General features: G+C 40.5%; 2 protein-coding genes across 5 annotated transcripts in view; one reads left to right on the top strand and one right to left on the bottom strand.

The window, feature by feature from the left end:
- Nucleotides 1-743: 743 nt before the first annotated feature.
- On the top strand, nt 744-5,814 carry anp32a (acidic nuclear phosphoprotein 32 family member A). 2 transcript variants are annotated; one of them, XM_088004171.1, is made up of 7 exons: nt 744-928; nt 2,976-3,125; nt 3,203-3,325; nt 3,974-4,172; nt 4,287-4,396; nt 4,516-4,570; nt 4,866-5,814. In XM_088004171.1, exons 1-7 carry the CDS (start codon nt 875-877, stop codon nt 4,928-4,930), a joined length of 756 nt encoding a protein of 251 aa, XP_087860297.1. In that variant the 5' UTR covers nt 744-874; the 3' UTR covers nt 4,931-5,814. The 2 variants fall into 2 exon arrangements, with proteins under 2 accessions (XP_087860297.1, XP_014863323.1); XM_015007837.2 differs by having other exon boundaries at nt 4,863-5,814.
- A 2,010-nt stretch (nt 5,815-7,824) lies between these two features.
- Nucleotides 7,825-19,696, bottom strand: part of coro2ba (coronin, actin binding protein, 2Ba) — a 29,792-nt gene continuing 17,920 nt past the window's right edge. For 2 of the 3 annotated variants that reach the window (XM_088004168.1, XM_088004169.1), the window contains exons 2-11: nt 19,416-19,616; nt 14,373-14,489; nt 13,527-13,676; nt 13,278-13,442; nt 12,452-12,568; nt 12,250-12,354; nt 12,058-12,154; nt 11,718-11,830; nt 10,638-10,728; nt 9,063-9,516 (exon numbers count right to left, since the gene is read on the bottom strand). In XM_088004168.1, the coding sequence (XP_087860294.1) occupies nt 9,122-9,516; nt 10,638-10,728; nt 11,718-11,830; nt 12,058-12,154; nt 12,250-12,354; nt 12,452-12,568; nt 13,278-13,442; nt 13,527-13,676; nt 14,373-14,489; nt 19,416-19,616 (1,551 nt within the window). In that variant the 3' untranslated portion in view covers nt 9,063-9,121. The other variant, XM_088004170.1, reaches the window with a different exon arrangement.

Genomic DNA, 19,696 nt, shown 5'->3' with positions numbered 1-19,696 from the left:
GTAATGTCTCCAAAAATAATCTATACATCTATTTTTCTGATGCAACATTTTTGTCACCCCTTCCAACAGCAATTTAAAATCTTACTGAAAAGTCAATTTATTTTATTAAGTCCATTCACTAAGTGAAACATGATATAAATTAATTACACACACTGTTGTTTTTAAGCCTTTATTATAATTATGATTGTCCGGTTATAGTTAATGAAAACACATTTAAAACTGGATTACATCAAGGCAATAAATAAGAACATTTTAATGCACAAATGTGAGCTTAAAATTATGTCTAATGCTCGTGTGTTGTTTTTAAAATAAAATGTTTGCATTTTGTGCATCGTTTCAGAATTATTTTTATTAACTTGCTAAGCATTTGAATAGAAGTTTTTTTTATTTTTTTTTATTGTTTATTTTATTTTAATATCCAGTTTTAATGTTGTTTTGTTTTCCATTGAGGGGGCTTCGTTTATTAGAACAAATATCTCCAAATTAAAAACAACATTCGTGAACTTCATACATAATCATCAAACTTAACACAGGCTTCGATACATATGCAGTTTTATTAGTGGGGGGGGAAACTGTATATACATTCCCAGCATCGTTAATTCTATGTAAACTTTGGTTAGCAAACAACCTAACTTCACAACAAAACCCCACCCAGTTGTATAAGCGCGGCCTCATTGGGCTGTGCGTCTGTAAATCCCTTCCCTCTTTAATCGGCTCTTCCCATTGGACGGCGGTGACGACAATCCTGAAACGTGCTGCCGCCCACCGAGCGGATCAAGTTTGAATGAACAGCAGCATTCTGTTCCTGAGGTGGTAGTTGCATTTGCAGTAATTATTAAAAGTGTGTATCGTATCATCTGAGCGCCGATCAAGGATGGACATGAAGAAAAGAATTCACCTGGAGCTGCGGAACCGCACTCCGTCGGACGTAAGTTGGCCTCGCATCTCCCCCTGCGATGTTTTCACGCTGCCTAATGGAGAATATTTCGTGTGATGTCTTGGCGTGGGGAGGGGGATACAAAGTTTCCTCCAAGTTAAAAGATGATGGAGACGTGGGGTCACATTGTTGCTTTTGGCTTCGTGTTTACACTCGACAGGTCCTCTGCTTCCAACTTTCTGCGCCGCTCCAACATTTTCAGAATGCAGCACAGTTTTTATAAACACGGCAAGCAACGAGGAGCCATATTTGTAACTTTTCGTCTGCGAACCCCGTTTCCTCTCCAGTACCCAGCCTTGTTCTCATTTGCTGACTGTTTTGTGGGGTATCTGCGGGTCTCACCGGTAAACTCGTCCACCTAAATATTTTAAGTCGTGCACTTGGCGGGTTGCGGATGCGCATACTGGAAGTCATGGAAATTATCAAACGATGCATAAAGATCACAACCTGTAGGAACTGTACCTGAAACCGGCCAGGTGAAATGGGTTATTTCGGCATGGAGTGCATTGAAACGTTAAGCAGCTTGTAATGGTGGAGGCTGCAAAGCGTGCAGCCTCCACCAAAGCCTCCACAGTGCGTACAGATGGCCGAAACAACGCGCTTTCGGTACGGACCGTCAACAACCGCCAGGCTGGGCGAACACAAGTAGGGACGAACCACAAACTCGCCCGGGGTCGGTGTAAACCACCGTGGGGGGACTTTTTTGTTTTTCTTTTTAGGAATAACCAGTCGACTAACTCTGAAAAGGCGCTCCAGCCGCGTTGTTGTTGTTGCTCCAGTTTTTCAGAACTAGGACAAGCCGCCATTTTACTCAGAAACAAAGGCATTTCGAAACACACCGAAACCCCGTCCTTTTGACACGAACGACGAACGGTTTATCATACCTTCATCTTATTAGCGGTCTACACTCGTCGTTAGTCCCGACCGACAACGCTTTAGGTGAAGCAACAATGAAACGTTTGCCTGGCGGATATCTAATCGGCTTTAGCGGCCCCTCCTACTCACAAATGACCCTGTACACGACTCGTAGACCTGCTCAGCTCCCACTGCTTTCTTTTCTCAAAATGTACATCTACGCCGCTCGGAAACCAAACACGCACGTCTCCTGCTGTTCTACTGCTCAATCAACAACTTCACAAATAAGCACAGGCGTACTTTTGATCGGCTTGTCTTAAAAATAGATCTAAATGTATTATTATTTACGTAATGAAAGAAGACCCAAGACATCGCGATATTTAGAGCGGCGAGATATGTTCTGACCGCTGACTGTTGTTGATGGGCAGAGACACGTTCAAGGTCCAAATGAAATGTCAGATAACAGCACACCTGTGACCGCAATTCTCTGCTTAACATCGTAAGGTCAAATAAAGTAAAGTCGAAAGTGTAAAAAAAAAAAAAAAAAACTGGCTCAACTTCCATTTCGTCCTCCCCCAAATATGGCCACACCCCATGTTTATCTTTCTTTTCAAGGACCGCGACGGTATTTTATCATCTTTATGACAGAGCTCTGCCTGAGCTCTCTATTTGGAGGAAGGTTGAATTGTGTCAGAAGAGTCTATCATTGAGTTTTAGTGTACTGTGCAGTGTACTATGTAACAAATAAAAGAAATGCGCACACAAGAAAGTAATTGCTGACCTTTGAACATTTAAGTTCAAAATAAAACGTTATTTTAAACAAAGCCTTAATTATAAGCCCTTAATAATAAGACCAAAAATCAGCTGATTTGCATCTTTTGCCCCAACAAATGTAAGGTCCACAATTATTCAAATATGTTGTTTAATATGTTCTGCCTAGATATGAAAAGGGCTGGGTGGGGGCTATGCAGGCCCAGGGTGGGTGGCTGACATTTAAAAATGACCTGTTCTATAAAACAAAAAATGACACAAGCACATTTGCACATTTTTTTTTGTTTAATTCAATCTTAGTCCATTTGTAGCATTGCAAATTACTTGAAATATTCTGCCCACCGCATATGATCTTTTCACATATTCACTTTAAGTTTCATGATAAACACTAACCAGATGTGTTGTTCTGCAGGTCAAAGAGCTTGTGCTGGACAACTGTCGCTCAAACGAAGGCAAGATCGAGGGTCTAACGGATGAGTTTGAGGAGCTGGAATTTCTAAGCACAATCAATGTCGGTCTGACAACAGTTGCTCATCTGCCGAAGCTAAAGAAACTCAAAAAGGTGAGGTCTTTCTAGCCTTGAACGAGCGTAAAACTCCAGACTGTATCGGTTTTAATGGGTTTTAACTGTTTCACCAGCTTGAACTCAGCGACAACCGGATCTCAGGAGGGCTAGAAGTTCTGGCGGACAAATGTCCGAACCTCACGCATCTGAATCTCAGCGGGAACAAGATAAAAGATCTTAGCACAATAGAACCATTGGTGAGTAAATACCAACGCATATTTATTCTCCCCATTATTCTGGACATAGGCTGTTGTATTTAGATACAATCCATAAAATCAGACATTACTATTTCTTTCCTTGGGATTTAATCTTTTTTTTTTTTTGTGAAGTGCACAAGTCATAACAGTTAATTTGTGTAACACATTTCAGCAACACAGAAAGTTCAAAGTTCAAGCCTGCTCTGTCCTGAGCAGCACAGTAATTTTAGTACATGTAAATATTTGTATTTTAAGTAATGAATTCTGTCAAAACAAAATCTATATTTCTTCTATCATTTGGTAAATAAAAGTATTTTAGTAATAATTGCCATAAAATAGAAAGGATTTATTCTGAATCCACATCAATGTAAGGGGGGAAAAAGGTTATGTCTTTTTATAGTTTATATAAAATAGCTGACTTCAACTTTTTTCATTTGGCTAATCAGCAGTAGGTATCAACAGGTGTGGGAGGGGCAGAGCTGCATTATTCTTAATTTAAAACCTTTAAGCCAAAAAAAAAAATTCCAGGGTTTTTTTTTTAGCTTTCCAGCTCTGTGCATCCTGTAAACAGCTTCGCTGTAAACACGTCCGTGGAGGAAATGCATCTGTCTAAAGCGTCCATTTAACCGTTTTGCTCCCTCCTGGCAGAAAGAATTGGGGTCCCTGAAAAGCCTCGATCTGTTCAACTGTGAAGTAACAAATCTGAACGAGTACAGAGACAACGTGTTCAAGCTGTTACCGCAGCTCACGTACCTAGACGGCTACGACAAAGAAGACAAGGAGGCCCCCGACTCCGATGCCGAGGTCTACGCCGAGGGCTTAGACGATGAAGACGAAGATGAAGATGGTAGGTGTAAGGCAGCTCAAGACGATAGCTGCTTCTTCTTCTTCTTCTTTATTTTTTAGCACCATTTAAGTTACCAATTTTGACTTTTAAACATTTGCTTTTACCAACATGTAGATGAGGAAGAGTACGACGAGGACGCCCTGCCTGGAGACGAGGAAGACGAAGAGGGAGAGGATGATGAAGAGGAAAACGAAGAAGAGGAGGAAGAGGACCTGAGTGGGGAGGTGGGTGATTTTTATTCGATTACGTACGCATATGTGTATGTATTTTATTTTATTTTTCAAATCACAGCATAGCTGGAGGAAGGCCCTCTCATTTTTTTCACCCTTTTCTTTGAATGAAGGAGGAGGAAGAGGAAGACGTGAATGACAGAGAGGTTGATGATGAAGATGAAGAAGGTAAGTACAAGTGGAGATCGTCGATACACCTGAACTTTTCCCCACTTTCACTCTGATTATCCTGTTTATATGTTTCACTACAATTGGCACTCACAGCAAAACATTTCTTCACTGGTTTGGTTGTGCAAAATAAAAAAGGACAGAGTTGTGAAGATGTTTCTATTTTAATACGCAGTAGTTTATGCCTCCCCGTATTCAGAAAATAGATCAATAATGATGAAAAATGCACCAGATTTGAAGGGAAATTCACCCGATTTTCAGTAGGAAGCTTAATTTCACTCTTATTTTCCAGAAGAAGAGCGAGGTCAAAAGAGAAAACGGAACCTGGATGAAGAAGGGGAGGAAGACGAAGACGACTGAGAGTCCCGCGTAAGCCGAGTTGTGAACTGTTTTAAAACTTGTTTCTCTTGGTCACTTCCCTACAAACCCAAATACCTCCCTGCCCTCTCCTCCTCCCAGTTTCATATTGCAGTAGGAGTGTTTCTTTTGTTGAATTTTTATTTTTTGATTATTGGCCAGTCAGGTCGACGGGACTGCTTCCCGCACCTCTAATAATCCCATGTTCCAGTCTCTACGGTCCACTTTTACCTGCTTTGTGGACACCTGTTTTGTAAAAGTAAACGATAGCAGAGATAAAGAAACAAAACAAACAACTTTTTTTGAAAAGAAAATCGCTTTGTTTTCTCACTGTTTATGTAAGACAAGTTTCAGATAACTTATGCATTTTAAAAGGCTTCCCCTTCGAAAACAAAAATAATAATTAAAAAAAGAGTGCATGTCTTATACATTTTAAAGTCAACTACTGGATTTCATGTATGGCTGTCATTTCCTTGTCTTAAATGTATTGTTTTGCATCATATTTTTATTTTTTTGTTTCTCTTATGATGTAAGTTATGTATTTGTAGTGTCACCGGTAAGCCAATACTCTCTGCTGTCCTGGTGTGAACCTTTTTGTCTGAACGTGCACAGTGTGACCCTGGCAGGGCTTTTTTTAAAAGGAAAAAAACAAAACAAAACAAAAAAACAAAAAACAAATTATGGCACCAACATGTCTGCCTTTGTCAAAGCCGCTCCTCCTCCTGAAACCCTCAGCTTTGATAGTTCGGAAATTACGTGTTCTTGTAAATAATGACCAAATCTATTTTTTTGTATTCTCTTTGATGACGGCAGACATTGAACAGACAACTGAGGTGAAACTATGAATTGTAATAAAATATTAAATATGTATGCTGCTTTATCTAAAATGCGCAGTGTGAAATTTCTTGGATTTGAACTTTATATGCATAATCCTTCCATGAGAAGACAATGTTTGCCATCAGAACTTATTGTTTTTTTTGTTTGCTTTTCCCCATGTTTTTATTTTTATCCTCTTTTTTTTTTTTCGGGGGCACATGAAGGTGACCATGTTTTGAGCTGGTGGTGTTAGTGTAGAGAAGTAATTGGTGTTAATTGGAAGTTACAACTGCAGTGCATACGCATTTAAATATGTTATTTCAAAGTGTAAAAGAAAAAATAAATTTTAACACAGTCGATGAATTGGGCTTTGCTCTCGGTAAAGTGCAACGGTGGAATTGGCCCACCTCGTAAAAGTTTCACTCTGATAAATCCAGTGTCATCATCCAAATTTTGTTTCTCTTTTTCTCTCCCATTCACTTCAATAAATCCTTTTTATATAAACTATTTGAAACGTTGTGCTTCTTTTTTTTGTGAAAGTCAAGTGTGGGTGTGGTTCTTGTAGTGTAGTCATGAAAATATGGATTTTATTGCTTTTAGAATCAAATTTTAAGAAATATGGTAAAAAAAAAAAATATGACTTGTGTTTCCGGTATTTTTCTTATGCTGTCAAAATGACGAACGCAGCAGCATCCACACTATCAATATGTATTAAATAGGAGCGATTGTAGCTACGTACTGCTGATAAAAGGACATTAAAACATATTATAAAAGAAGAGCTGCATAGTGCTGTGAGGCTCAGCAACGACTTCAGAAAAGCAATTTTTGCTGCCCATCAGCTGGAAAGCGTATTGGAGTAATTTCAAAAGGCTGTGAAATTCGTCACTTCACTTCAGTCAGACAAAATGATTCATTTGTGGGAAACACTTCAGGCATTTTCCAGTCTCCAGAGAAGAGGACGTACCAGTTTATTCTGACAAAATATTTAGAAAAGCTGCAAAATCCCAGGAGCTGCAACTCAGACTTTACAGACCTCACCTGGCACGCCAAATGCAAACAAACCTGAGATGAAAGGGAAAGTGTTTAGCCGTAACGATGAAAAACAAAGTATGGAGTTTCAGCACACACCAGCTGGTAAGCATGGAGGCGGAGGCGGCATGGTTTTGGATTATTTCGCAGCCACTTTCTCGGCATGTCAGACAAAATTTATCTAGACTCAAATTTGAGGACATATGTCCAAAAATTGGGCTCAATTTGGGTCGTATTATTTCCTTTGTATAAAGAGGGGGAATAAAATCCCCCACAACGAGCTTCGTTTCGAGGAAAATATATAATCTGTAGTGTTTTAGGTGTTGAGTCATTTTTAGAATGATGAAATCAAAATAATTTTTATGCTGCCACTGTAAAATCCTACAATTAAACCCAATCATTTGTGTTAATTTTTTAACCGGCTACATTAGAATATCAAATTGAAGGGGAAGAGAAAAAAAAAATCAAATCTGTCCCTCGTTTGGGAATTTTTTAAATGAGTAGTTAGATGGAACAGACTCAAGTTTATGATCAGAAGTTTTTTGTTTACAAAATCTGAGGTGCGGTATAACGCAAACACATTTAATTGATTTGTTAAAACTTCAAGTTCGAAGCATTTGACAAGATAATCATTCGGCTACCAACTCAGAACCTCCTGCATCCCCTTCCGATGTCTACCATATTGCAGCCTTTTTTTTAAAACCTGCAAACACATGCACCATATGACGCTATTATGCTTCCCGATGATTCAATCATCCTACGTTTCTGTTTCCAAACCTACCTGTTACACTTTCTTCTCTTTCGTCTGGTGGATCTTTCCTTTCTCTTTGCCTTGCTTTACGGGAAGCAGAATCAAAGACAACAAAAGCTTGGCTGGAATTTAGCCTGCATAGAAAACCCAGCTGTTAAAATACTGCTAATCAAGTGTAATTTAGGGCCGACTGAAGCATTAAATACAGGCACTTAAACTGCAGTGTAGCCAAGATTTGCTGTTGCATGTGAATTGGAAACAGGTGACTAAAGCAAAAATGACAACTAAAAGCAAACGCATCCCCAGTTACAGTCGTATAATCAGCTGCTCCATACAGGTTTTTTCATCGGTTCGGTCACATACATACAGCGCTATCCAGAGAGCGTCAAAACCGTTACTTTTGCTGTGTTTACAAAAAAAAAGGGTTAATAAGTAGGCAAGTTGTCAGCTAAAAAAGTTAAAATGTGTCAAATAAATAGAAGCAAATGTTCATCGCCCTCAAATCTTCAAAATGGCCCACTACAAAGCAGCCTCAGTGGAGGATGAATGTGAGTAGTTACACATGTCTACCATCTGTGTTCTCTACTTTTGCACTATTTGAACACAGAGTCAAAAACCTAAGTTAAGTATCCACTCTTCTCGGGAAAAGACGGGGATTTGTGGCGCTATGAGTCAGTGTTGAGAAGTCACTTTATACCAGCAGGTGAAAGAAAGCAGTTACAGGATAAGCAGCTTTCTGGGGGAGAAAAAAAAAAAAAAAAAAAAGCAACACGATCCATGTCTGCAAAATGCTTCTCCACTTGACAGGTGTGAAACTACTTCACCTCTGTTATTCGGGGATAATGCTGCAGCTTACTACAGACTGCAGGGGCTGGGAGAGGATGGGTTGGAGTCTTTCCATCATCCTGTTTTGGTTTAACAGAAAGTGGGAAAGAGGGAGATTTGGTCAGAAACGCAGGATAGGTGAAGGGGCTTTTTTTTTTTTTTTTTTTTTTCCTGCATTTCTAACAAGGCATTTCCACACAAAGAAAAGGTCGGGGAGAGTGACACAAACGCTTATGTGCCGAAGTTAAAAATAAACGATATCACTACTGACTGAATGAACAGCTATCCCCACAGAGAAAACAGGAAATGTACTATGTATTTTTTTCCCTCCTAATTGATCACATTTTAAACTGGAAATCCCTGAACTGCGTGTTCTTCATCATAATGATAATAAATACTACCGTAAGAATCCAGTAATTGCATCGGTTAAGACGTCATCCAACAGTTTATTTGTACTCTATGCAGGAAAGTTCTTTTAAAAAAAGCAACAGGGTGGGACTCGGAGGCTATTTTTGGAGGTCAGAATCGGGGAGCAAAGGAAGCAGCTTTGCCAGTCCACAAGGGTCGGAGGTCAGACGTCTTTGGGGCTAACGTTTTTCAGGTTGTTGAGCTCCAGCTCCAACTGGCGTATTCGTACGTCCTTCGTGGTCAGCTCCTCCTTCAGCCGCCGCAGCTCGTCCTGCTGCCGGAAAAACATCCGTAGGAGCTGTGTAAACAAAACAAAGCAAAAACACACAAACTCAACCAAATGATATGTATAATTGAGGTGAGTGCTAAAGCAGTGCTCCCCCCTCCCCCACCCCCAATTCTTGAAATGTGTTTATTTTGATGTGGACAAACTCTGGTGCAAACCTCTCATGCAAATGAGATCTGACATCCCATAACCCACAATATTCCAGAACGTTTTTAGCTGAATTAAAAAAGAAAACCCTCTTATGGACTAAAAAAACCCCAAAACAATAAAAAAACAAAAAAAAAACAAAAAAACAAAGGGGGTGGGGGACCTTAATGTGTGCAGATCCACAAACCTCGTTCTCTGTCCTGGGTGGGACGTTCTCCAGCAGGTCAATCCCGTTCACCACCACACTCTTCTTCTCCTTCACTGGGGCTTTAAAAACTAACTGGTTTGGTCTGTGGTAACCGTCCTTCAGAGACATCAGCACTGGGTCTGTCAGAAGCAAAGGTCAAGGGTTAGACGTGTGAAAACTGGGAGGTTTTAAAGACGAATCTAAAAACTTTCCAGGCCTGGAATCGCTACAGTGGTTTCTTGTTTGTCAAACGGCAAGATGTAAACTCTTGCTTATGGACTGTAGGGCATCGAATGGTCTTGGATGTAAATACTTTTCATATTTGCCGGTGGTTGAGGAGCATAGATACCTCGCTGTTCGTCTGGACAGCAGACTGGATTAGATTCTAAGACAATAAAATAGTCTTTAATTGAAACAATGCTGTGAAAAACGGTACCATTTCAATAAACTTGCCTCGCCTTGCTAGTACAGTGTACTTGTGGCCAAACTGAAATGTAACATAATTTTCAGCCTCTGTGATGCTACAATCAACCTGTGCTGAGTCTTTAAAAATACATTCTCCAAAGAACATTTTGTAAGATGTGTCCAACACAGCAAAACACAAAGAGTGACACAGAGAGAATGCAGTAAGTGCATTCTTCATGGACAACGTGTAAAACATCTCATCAGTACTGGTAGTTTTTGTTTTTCCTGCATCTAATTCTTCTCATTTCTGTTAATAAACCACCAGGGACACTTTAAAAAAAATTAAAAAAATTCAGTTTCACTTTATTTTACTATACAGCTGATAAAACAAAAACACTTGCGTACTTGAAGAAAGCTTAATCAGCTTCTGTTTTTTGGCTGCATAGGCTCCGACTTCTGCTGAGACATCCCTCATGAGGACGGTACTCTGAGAGAAGCAGAAAGCTTTGGCTCTCAGAGAGACACACGAGAAAAGCGACTCATACGGCTCACACACAGGCAGGGAGACTGTTCACTGACCGACAGAAAAAAAAAAAAAAAAAATGAAGCAGCAATGCTCCTGGTTTAGAGTAATTTAGTCCTAAATGTAGATTAACAATTGGTGTGCTGATGCAAGAAGTTGGTGCATCTAGAGTGAACACCAGAGGGAATAAGTGGTCGGATGACGGGTGGAGCCGTAGTATTACCAGGCAAACCCTGAATCAAATAAAAATGATGGATCTCTTGTCTTTAGGACTCTTTTGCTGTTTTTTGTTGTTGTTGCTGGAGTTGTGAAGCAGCTGAGTGTTTTGTTTACCTCTATCAATCCCACTTAGCCACTCGCTGGCGGACAAGGCAGGTTCGGTCCCGGCTGTCATTGGATAAATGTCCTCCTGGTATGTATCTGACTGTTAACACACATTTTCAGATGATTTAGCATCTGCTCTGCGTAGCTTATTTGCCAAACATTTGATGCAGCACACTGTTTTAGGGCAAAAAAAAAAGAGAGAAACATCAAATTTTACTATATCTTTCATAATCATCCATTACAATATGTTTTGTTTTAGTACATTTGATCTGGTAGAGTTTTAGCAAGAAGCTAAGAAAATCCTCTCTTTAAATCTAATTAAAGATCTGTATGAATAGGTGACATTTGTGAATCATTTCATTAACTTTAAACCTTTGACAGGTATTTCTTACAAACAAGGATTGTGTGATACTGTGAGTGCTGAGAAATTACACTCCAGTTGTACTTAGCAACACCTTCATGGATGTAAAACCTGCATGTTGAAATATAAATCTGAAAAGTGTGGCATATGAGTGGACTTCCTGAAGCCATCTTTTTGCAGAACCCTCTTTCTTTGTGCCAACAGTTTTTGTTTTTTTTTAGCATGTCTTCCAACTTTTGACTGAAATGTTGGTTCATTCTTATTTTCGAAATAGCACAGGGTATCTGTGAACATCAATTTTTAAGTCTTCTTATATTTTAGGTCTCAGTAAAACTCATGGACATGATTTGATCAGCTCTTGATGTGTTTTTAGAATATCTTTTCAAACCTTACCCTGCTTTAAACGTCTTCACACCTCTCTCCTTGACCTGTCTGCTTTGAAAAAGCACTGAAAGCTGGCCTCTGTTTTCTAAACAGGTGACTTCTGAGCACAACTGGTTGCACTGGATTCTTATTTAGCCTCAGAGTAAAGAGGACTTTCACACTTTTCAGATTTTTATTTGTGAAATATCTGGGAACAAATTTTTTTTTTTCGACCCAACAAAGTTACGCTCTCTCCATTTCATCCAAACCTAGTAAAAGACAATTGAGTTCTGTGGACGCAGTGTGTTGGTGTTGTACTTCTGCAAGCTGCCGTGCGTCTGATTGTGGTGAAAGGACACACTCACTCTTCTTGGCACAATCATAGAAATGGGTTCGATCAAACCCTTGAGGGTGACCAGTTTGTAGAAGCGGTACACCTCGCAGGCCGCCACGTCCAGCCCGAGCTTTGGCATCACACCTGCACAGGGAGATCAGACGAACGCGGCGATACAATTACCGTGACAACGTGGAGCATGGCAAACCGGAATATCACCAGCAGGATGCATGAATCTATCTGACATATGACATCTCTGCCAATCATGCAGCTCATTTTCAGTCTTCCTAGCACTTCTTCGGCGTCTCAACACTGCTAATAAAGATGAATCTCTTTTGCCGTAGACGACGTCGGATCAAGCTCAGACTTACCCAGACCTTTCTGTGGGGCTGGGGAGCGGAACTCCATCAGATACTGAATGTACGGCTTCTCTGTGGTGATTTCAAAGTAACGAATGTTGCCATCGCCCTGCAAAAACAAACAAAAAAAAAAAACACGTTAAGTCTTCAATTTTCACAAATCACAACGTGCTAATCACGTGACGGATTCGAAGAGGTTCCGACCTTGCCTGCCAGGTACAGCATGTGTGTGTCCGCGTCGTAGAAGGGGAACAACAGTCCCGAGAGGCCGTCTATGTCCTCCTCCACAATAGGCATGGACAAATCTTCCTGAGAGGACAGAAACGGAGCGAGTTAAACGCATCCAGCCGCCCGCTCCTCCCACCGTGGCATCGTGAAGAGAGGCCACGCAGAGGCACCGCCTGACCTGATCCCAGAAAGCAATCTGCCTGGTGTTCCAGCGAGAAACCCCGGTGGTGAGCAGCCGCTTCATGTTCCCCAGGAAGACCACTCGGTTCACGCGGTGGTTCTTGTAACTGGCTTGCTGGTGGGAGGGGCAGACAATGACACAGTCGAGCTTCAGTATGAGTATGAAATCCTTTCAGATGCAAATATTGCAACGATGGAGACATAGAAATAAAAATAAAACATCTTAAAAACACAACCATAGAGAATATTATTATTATGTTTGATAACTAAAATCGGAAATGTTATTAATTATTTTGTGCTCCTTTCTGCCTTAATTTGATGCCTTGGGTTTGCTGCGGAAGGCAGGAGGCACACAGGTCTTATCAAGGCCATCGTTGATGCAGTTTAATTTGATAGCGCAGGAAAAGACCAGGCTGTTCCAGGCGACTCGAAATGATGATGCTCAGGAAGGAAGGAGTGCATTTCTCAAATGGAGTAAAATGGATCGTTCCGAGCATCGAGACACAATGATGGCCCCATTTAATAATTAACAGGTTTTTTTCTGCTTGTCTCCTATAGTTGTGGTCATAATAAAGCACTCACAATGGATAGCGATCCATATAAAAGATAAATAAGCTTTACATGGAGGAGCAGTACTGATTTTAACTTCTTTAACTAACTGAAATGATGTGTTGCTTTTTCTGGCTGGGCGGCAGAGAAAGAGTTTACAAAAAAATAAAAGATCTGAATAATATGAAGGATCCAATCCTATGGAAGAAGACAAACAGAGCCAGTAGCATTTAGTCCTAATAATTGTTTCACGTAGATGTTGATAAAAATGTAACCTGGAGGACTCTCCCGGAGCGTGGCTCAATGACGCGCAGCTTCTTGTCTTTGCAGCTGGTGGCCAGCAGGCTGCCGTCCGTATTAAAGGACATGCTCAGGATGACGTCAGTGTGGCAGTCGATCATTTTCACCGGCTCTCCCGTCTCCAGGTTCCAGATGAGGATCTGAGACACCAGGAAGAGCTGTTTTTATTTTAGGGGAAACTGTTAGAAACTGGGAATTGACCCAAGACGTGACGCTTTGTGCACCTTATAGTCGTAGCCTGCGCTGAAGAGGATGCCGCTGCTGGTTGGATGCCACTCAATCAGACCCACTCGTCTGCTGTGACCGTACAGTTCCAGGACCGCCTCCGTCATGTTGCGCCTCAGACCGCCTTCTGGGATCTCCCATACTCGAACCTGCAAAAAAAAAAAAAAAAAAAAATCCATAGAGCATAAAATTACTGGACATTTTGTTTTGGATGCTTCTGTTAAACCTTACTTGTAATATCTGAAGTCATAATGGTATGATAACAATATGTACCTAATAAAGAGGCCAGTGAGAGTAACTTCTGTCCTTGTTATCTTCATGTACCTGCAGCTCTTTTGTCAGAAGCCATGTTGCATTTTCCAAACCTACAGTTTAACTATGACCTCAAAAAGAATCATAAATCATTTTGCTGAAGATCCATCTGATCAAAAATAGCACGAGCTATCAATGTAGCCCGCTGCTTGGGGATTAGAGCGGATTACTGAAAGGGCCTGCAGCTCTGCCGTGGATCAGATCAGATTATAATTCAACAAGTGAAAGTACTACACAGAACACAGAGCGGCTACGGCTTTGCCGAGCTTAGGAACGAAGAGTAACATGTGGATGTACGGCTACGAAAATGTCCCCTGAGGGTTTTATAGTTGTGGTGTGAGGAGAAAGTTAAAGACTAACGGGGTTTTAAAGCAAAGATCTAACTTTGTGTTGCAGAATTTTTTTTGTGTGTGATTAAATTTCAAATCTGACCACTCGCCATTTTAAGCACAACTCCTGGAATCAAACATCCAAACAGAAGCTGAAACAGAAGTTAAACGGTTTTCAGTCCTACGTGTTTGTGTGCCACTAACCGAGGTGTCTTCAGAGCAGGAGGCTATGACGTTTTCAAAAAACGGATTCCACTTGATGTCCAGCACATTGCCCTGGTGGCCGCACACCTTCGGGTAATGAGAGTCCAGACGGCCAGCCTGAAAAGAAAAAACCCAGATGGTCCCGAGTTAATGTTTACTAAAACAAACAGCATGCATGGGAAATGAATCCAAAATATGAGCCAGTACCAAGACTTTTGGGATGTATGCAATAAAAGGTCAACGAAAATCAAAATTTTCCCCAAAAGAAAACAAGTGTATTAACATTTTACTGATTAAAACGTGATATCGCAATAATTCTTGAACGCAAAGCAGACCTCGTTTCTGAGTGGGACGTCTGAGGCAGGTTAGTGTTATTATTGCAATGACCTGGTGAGTCCACAGAGGGGCACTGGCTCACAGCACCCAGTGACAGACACCTATCAGGAACCATTACGTTGTTATGAATGTTTCATGTCACTTCAGTCCACTGACCTGCTTTTTATTTCCTCACAGATTTGTGTTTGAGCTGCACGACCTCACCGAACCCTGCAGGTCACCTCTGTTACTTTAACGCTATTGCGTTGTGTATGAACGAAAATATACAGTTCAGGAGATGAAACGCGCTTTAAAAACGTGTTTTGCACCAATTCCCCCCAACATGGTGGTGGTTTGATGCAGGAGGAAGAGTTTTTGTTCAATCGAAATATGAAGACGACAAACTCGTAAGGCTGGATGTCGTAGAAAGTATTTTATAAACATCAGTACTCATTGTATTGATAAGCATAAATAGGGAATTAAAACTCCTTTGTAAAAGCATTGGATAGTCTTGCCAAAGCATTAGATCACAAATAATCACAAACTTACAGCATTTTGAGGGGAGATTTGAGAGGATAGGCAAACACAAAGAGTATGACTATAAATCACTGCATCAGGTAATTGGGGGAATCAAACCTGATCAAAATCAAACATGTATGAAAGGAGAAAAAGAAATTATTTTTTGAAAAATAATATTCATCTCAGTTTGTTGAGTTACTCAAATTTGTATTATGTGCTTTCAGGCAGCACAGCGTCAGCTGCTTTCAAGAAGTAGGGATACTTTGTGAGTACGCAACTCTGCAAAACAGAGAGAAAAAAAAGAGTTTTGCCAGTTGTCTCAGCGCCCGTCTTTAATTAACAGCAAGGAAATAAGTGTCCTACAAACAAACGGTATCGAAGGGACTGTAATCATGTTGCATTTAATCAAAGACAGCCGTCCCCTTCATTAGGACTTCAGGAAATCGTGACTTTGGAGAAAAAAGGGGGAATTTCATGATTTTATTTAACTACTGACCAGGAAACCACACAACCCTTTTGTTAGACATCAGGGCTCTTCAGTTCACTTCCTCAGGCTGCTGCTGTGCCACACATGATCCCCCTCAGTGACGCACCAGCTTCCAACTTTAATTGATTTGTAATTCCAAATAAATCTTTGTTAATGTGGACGACCACTGCAGCTCTGGGAATACAGCATAACAAAGCACATGCTAGTATCTGGAGATTGAATGTCTTAAAAATACATTTCCCATGAGGCTGTCCTGCACTCATGAGATTGTGTGTTCCCTTTACGCCCTGCTGCACTTAAATCGGCTAAAACTAAATGCACAGAGTCATGTTTATTACGTTACTGTGGCTTTCTGCTGCTGTACATGATTTAATTTCAACGGGCCTTTTCTGCTGGTGATGTTTCATACGTGTCTGCTCCACTTCGCTCTGACGGCGGAGGGACTTGATCGCTCATGTCACGTGTTTCACTGTGCAGCAGAGAACCTTGTTTACATGGATCTGAACACTGTAGAAACATTTCAGACATAAAATAGCGGAAACAATCGTCATTGCTTGAAAATATAAATGATTTCCATGAGCTATTCTGTGGAAAAGGAACAATTTGAGTGCTGTATCCCATATCAGTTTATCTGGAATTTACTCAAACTAAATATAATCGCATTTCACAGTTGCTGAAAGGAAATAAACCAAAACACAATTTGCTTTTTAACTTTCCTTTAGGCAGGACTGTATTTAACCGCTCTAGTAAAGTATCTGCCCTAATTAGCTTTTAGTCTACTACATTTTAAATAATTATCAATTAAAACATGACGGAACCTAAAATGATGATGATAAATGCCTTCTGTTGCTCACCCTGCAGTCATTAAAAAGACAAAGCAGGAGATTAGATCACTTTAGATTCTCCAGGGCAAGCCAGCCGTCACTCCAATCAGCCTGCTGGTGACACGAATCACCCAGTTTCACCTCGACTGGTTCTGACTGGTGGGCTGTATGCAGAACATTTTCTTTTTCTTTTCATTGGTAAATAAACATACACCGTATTTTCCGGACAGTAGAACGCACATACTTTTTTGGAAAAGAAAAACAAAAAAAAAAAAAAAAAAAAAACCCAAAAAACTGGAAAGTACATATTTATAAGCCGCACCGGGCTATAAGCGACTGGTTTCTCCACTGCTCTCGGTTTTCCTTTCCAGCCCTCCGTCTCCAACGCCGCACCATAGTTTCGTTCATGCCGAGTTTACGTGTAGCGGCTCTATTTCTATCAATAGCCTTCAACTTAATAGCTGCATCATATGAGTTTGAAGAAATTTCTCCGCTGTGCCTGCTGCTAGCATGTGCTTGTTTTAAATGACAATTAGCACTTTCTTTTTTGATTTCCAATGATTCACTTCCTGCTAAAGAGCCCCCTGGTGGTTGAATAAAAATCCACAGAAAAGTCTCATGAAAAAATTAGCGGCTTATAGTCAAAAAAATACTGTAATCAAACATGACCTTCAGCACACTTTTCTTTTTAAACTGTAGAATGAATTACTTTTAGAGATGTATGCTTTCATTTATTCTTGGGGATAATTTTCTAATTCCTTCTTTTTTTGTTGGAATCAGTCTCCATATGCCACAGTTCTCAGAAAAAAATAAACCTAAATAGTTAACACAGGAAGCCCAAATGAGAGTATCTCTTTTTAAACTGGTGTAAAAGCATCACATGAACATCCCAGTCCGTCTCTGTCTTCATCGTGACCTTGTCCTTGTCTGCTCCAGTCTGTGCTCCAGGTGGTGTCAGCGGCAGCTCCTTCCCTGACGGCGCCGACTGTGGATGAACATATGGCCGTCTCGCCAACTGTCACTGAAATATGTCAGATGGGCTTGAACCTCACCGTGAGCCAAACCCGCCTCAGATCAGCTCGATTACCTCATGCTGACGAAGTGCCTGACTGTGGAATAACAAAAATGTATTTTGCAAACCAGGGGGAGAAAGAAATAATCAAACGAGGCTGTCAGGAAGAAGAGTTTATGAGTAATCAACTCGTTTTCTGAGATGTATGCATTACCTGTAAAGGTTTGCTTTTTCCAAAATGGCTTATTGTTTATATTGATCTACTGTAATAGCAGATGTAGGACATGTTGAATGGGGTGGAAATAAATAGAGAAGGGCACTAAATTCAAGGGTATCTCTGTGTCATTTTATTAAAGCTGTAGAAGGAAAGATAAGGGAAATATGAGCAAGTTTTTTACTCTTTGTTGGCAACCTGATGAAGTATTAATCCCATTAGAAGATCATATAAGATTAGAAAGTCTGTATAAAGCAGTTCAGAGGTCGACACATTTAAAACTTCAGGTTTTATGGCAGTTCTATCAGCTGGTTGACTCTCATTATTTTTGATTCATTAGACAACATAATTGATGCCGTCAAGCACAGATGTGTTTTTAACTGTCATCAAATCCAATTAAAAGTTACCAACAATCAAACTCTTTATTTTTGCCATGCCCAACTATTTGCCGTCTCACAATAATTTCCCTCGTCTGATTCGGCGCAACAGGACCGAAGATTTTTTACCATCGGTAGCCTAAACTCTAATCTGTCTAACCCGTAAATTAGTTTCTCAGGCAGCCCAGAGTCGCATCGGAGTCTAGACAGTAGGAAGCAGCATCTCTCGAGTCAACAAGACGCTGCAGAGTGTGTGTTGCACAAAGCCACTTCAGATTTAACAGCTCCAGACAAAATGAGTCTCGTAAACAAAGACAACGGCACGACGATTAACTGGAGGCCTCAGACTATTTTCCGCACTGCGGCCTTGCCCTGTTTAATCTGACTGAAGCAGTACAGATAGACAAAATGGAGACTGGCTTCCCTCAAATGCCTTTACGGTAAATGAGCAGCAGTTTTACGGCAATTTTCTTCTATGATTAGAGAATTAAATTCGCCAGTCCTGAGAAGATATTGTGAAAATGATCATAGTACAAGATGGTGTGAAATGGCATCTGACAACGTGGAATCTTTTTACACACGAAGAAGGTAAGGTGATTTAGAGCAACAACACAAGCCTTCAGATTTAAAAAGGAATTTAAAAAAAGACTCAAATCATAGAATTTAAAGCTTTTCTGAACTCTGCATAGAAGTAAAGGGCTGCTAAAACTTCCTCTTTATTGCATAAACTAATACATTAATACATTAATCCCTGTTACCTTATTAAGATTCTCCATTTGATTGCTATACATTTTTATTGGTTCTGAAATCCACATCAAACCCACACATTAAGTGTTAAACAGAAGACGACTTAATTGCTTGTTTTCTTCAGTGTGCGATTTCAAGGTTTTATCACCAAATTGACAAGCCTTTTACAATAAAAAAACTGCATTATTCAGTTTTCTTATAAGAAGAAAACACTTAGCAGTTCAACAAAGTCCTTTTCTCCAGTTTATGAGCAGCACAGCTAAGCCTTTATGTGGTTCGACTGGCAACACAAGCCTGCTGAAACACTGACTTCACATCCTGGCTTCAACGTGACAGCTACAGTCGATCCGATCTGTAGTTCTTGTGTGTAGAAACGGCTCCGCACTCTTAGATTCTTGCCAGTAAACAGGTGAAAACATTCAATTTCATAGCCTAAAAAAGCAGGTTCAATAAAGGTGACAATCTAACGCTCGTCGGACGGAAGACAACCCAATCGGTATCTGGTCTTTGCTGGGAAACGACAGATGATTAATAAGTGCACCTGTTACCTGGGACAAGGGAATGATGATGAAAGAGCCGCCGCCGGCGCTTTCCGTGACGACTGCCAGAAACTTGGAGTTGACGGCACAGAAGTGGTTGTCGTGGACGTTCTTGGTGATGGGGATGCCGTCAAAGCAGTGCTCCCGGTTAGCTACTTTGCCATAAACATTTCGAAACTTGGAGCTTCGGTAGGTCGGACGCCATGACATCTAGAAGGGAAGAAGAAATGACAAAGATAAATACTCTGATTTTCTTTAGATCTTCCAGTTTTCTGGCTGATTGCTAATTA

The sequence above is a fragment of the Poecilia mexicana genome, unplaced genomic scaffold (assembly GCF_051168715.1).
Source record: "Poecilia mexicana isolate PSO_F unplaced genomic scaffold, ASM5116871v1 scaffold_3, whole genome shotgun sequence".
Classification (NCBI taxonomy): Eukaryota; Metazoa; Chordata; class Actinopteri; order Cyprinodontiformes; family Poeciliidae; genus Poecilia; species Poecilia mexicana.
Note: the sequence above shows the minus strand (reverse complement) of the source record. Positions and strands in the feature narration are given on the sequence as shown.

Coding starts and splice junctions, on each gene's coding strand:
- anp32a (XM_015007837.2), top strand. CDS start 875: ATGGACATGAAGAAAAGAATTCACCTGGAGCTGCGGAACCGCACTCCG. Junction 3,326..3,973: donor TTAGCACAATAGAACCATTG/GTGAGTAAATAC, acceptor CCCTCCTGGCAG/AAAGAATTGGGGTCCCTGAA. Junction 4,173..4,286: donor TGAAGACGAAGATGAAGATG/GTAGGTGTAAGG, acceptor ACCAACATGTAG/ATGAGGAAGAGTACGACGAG.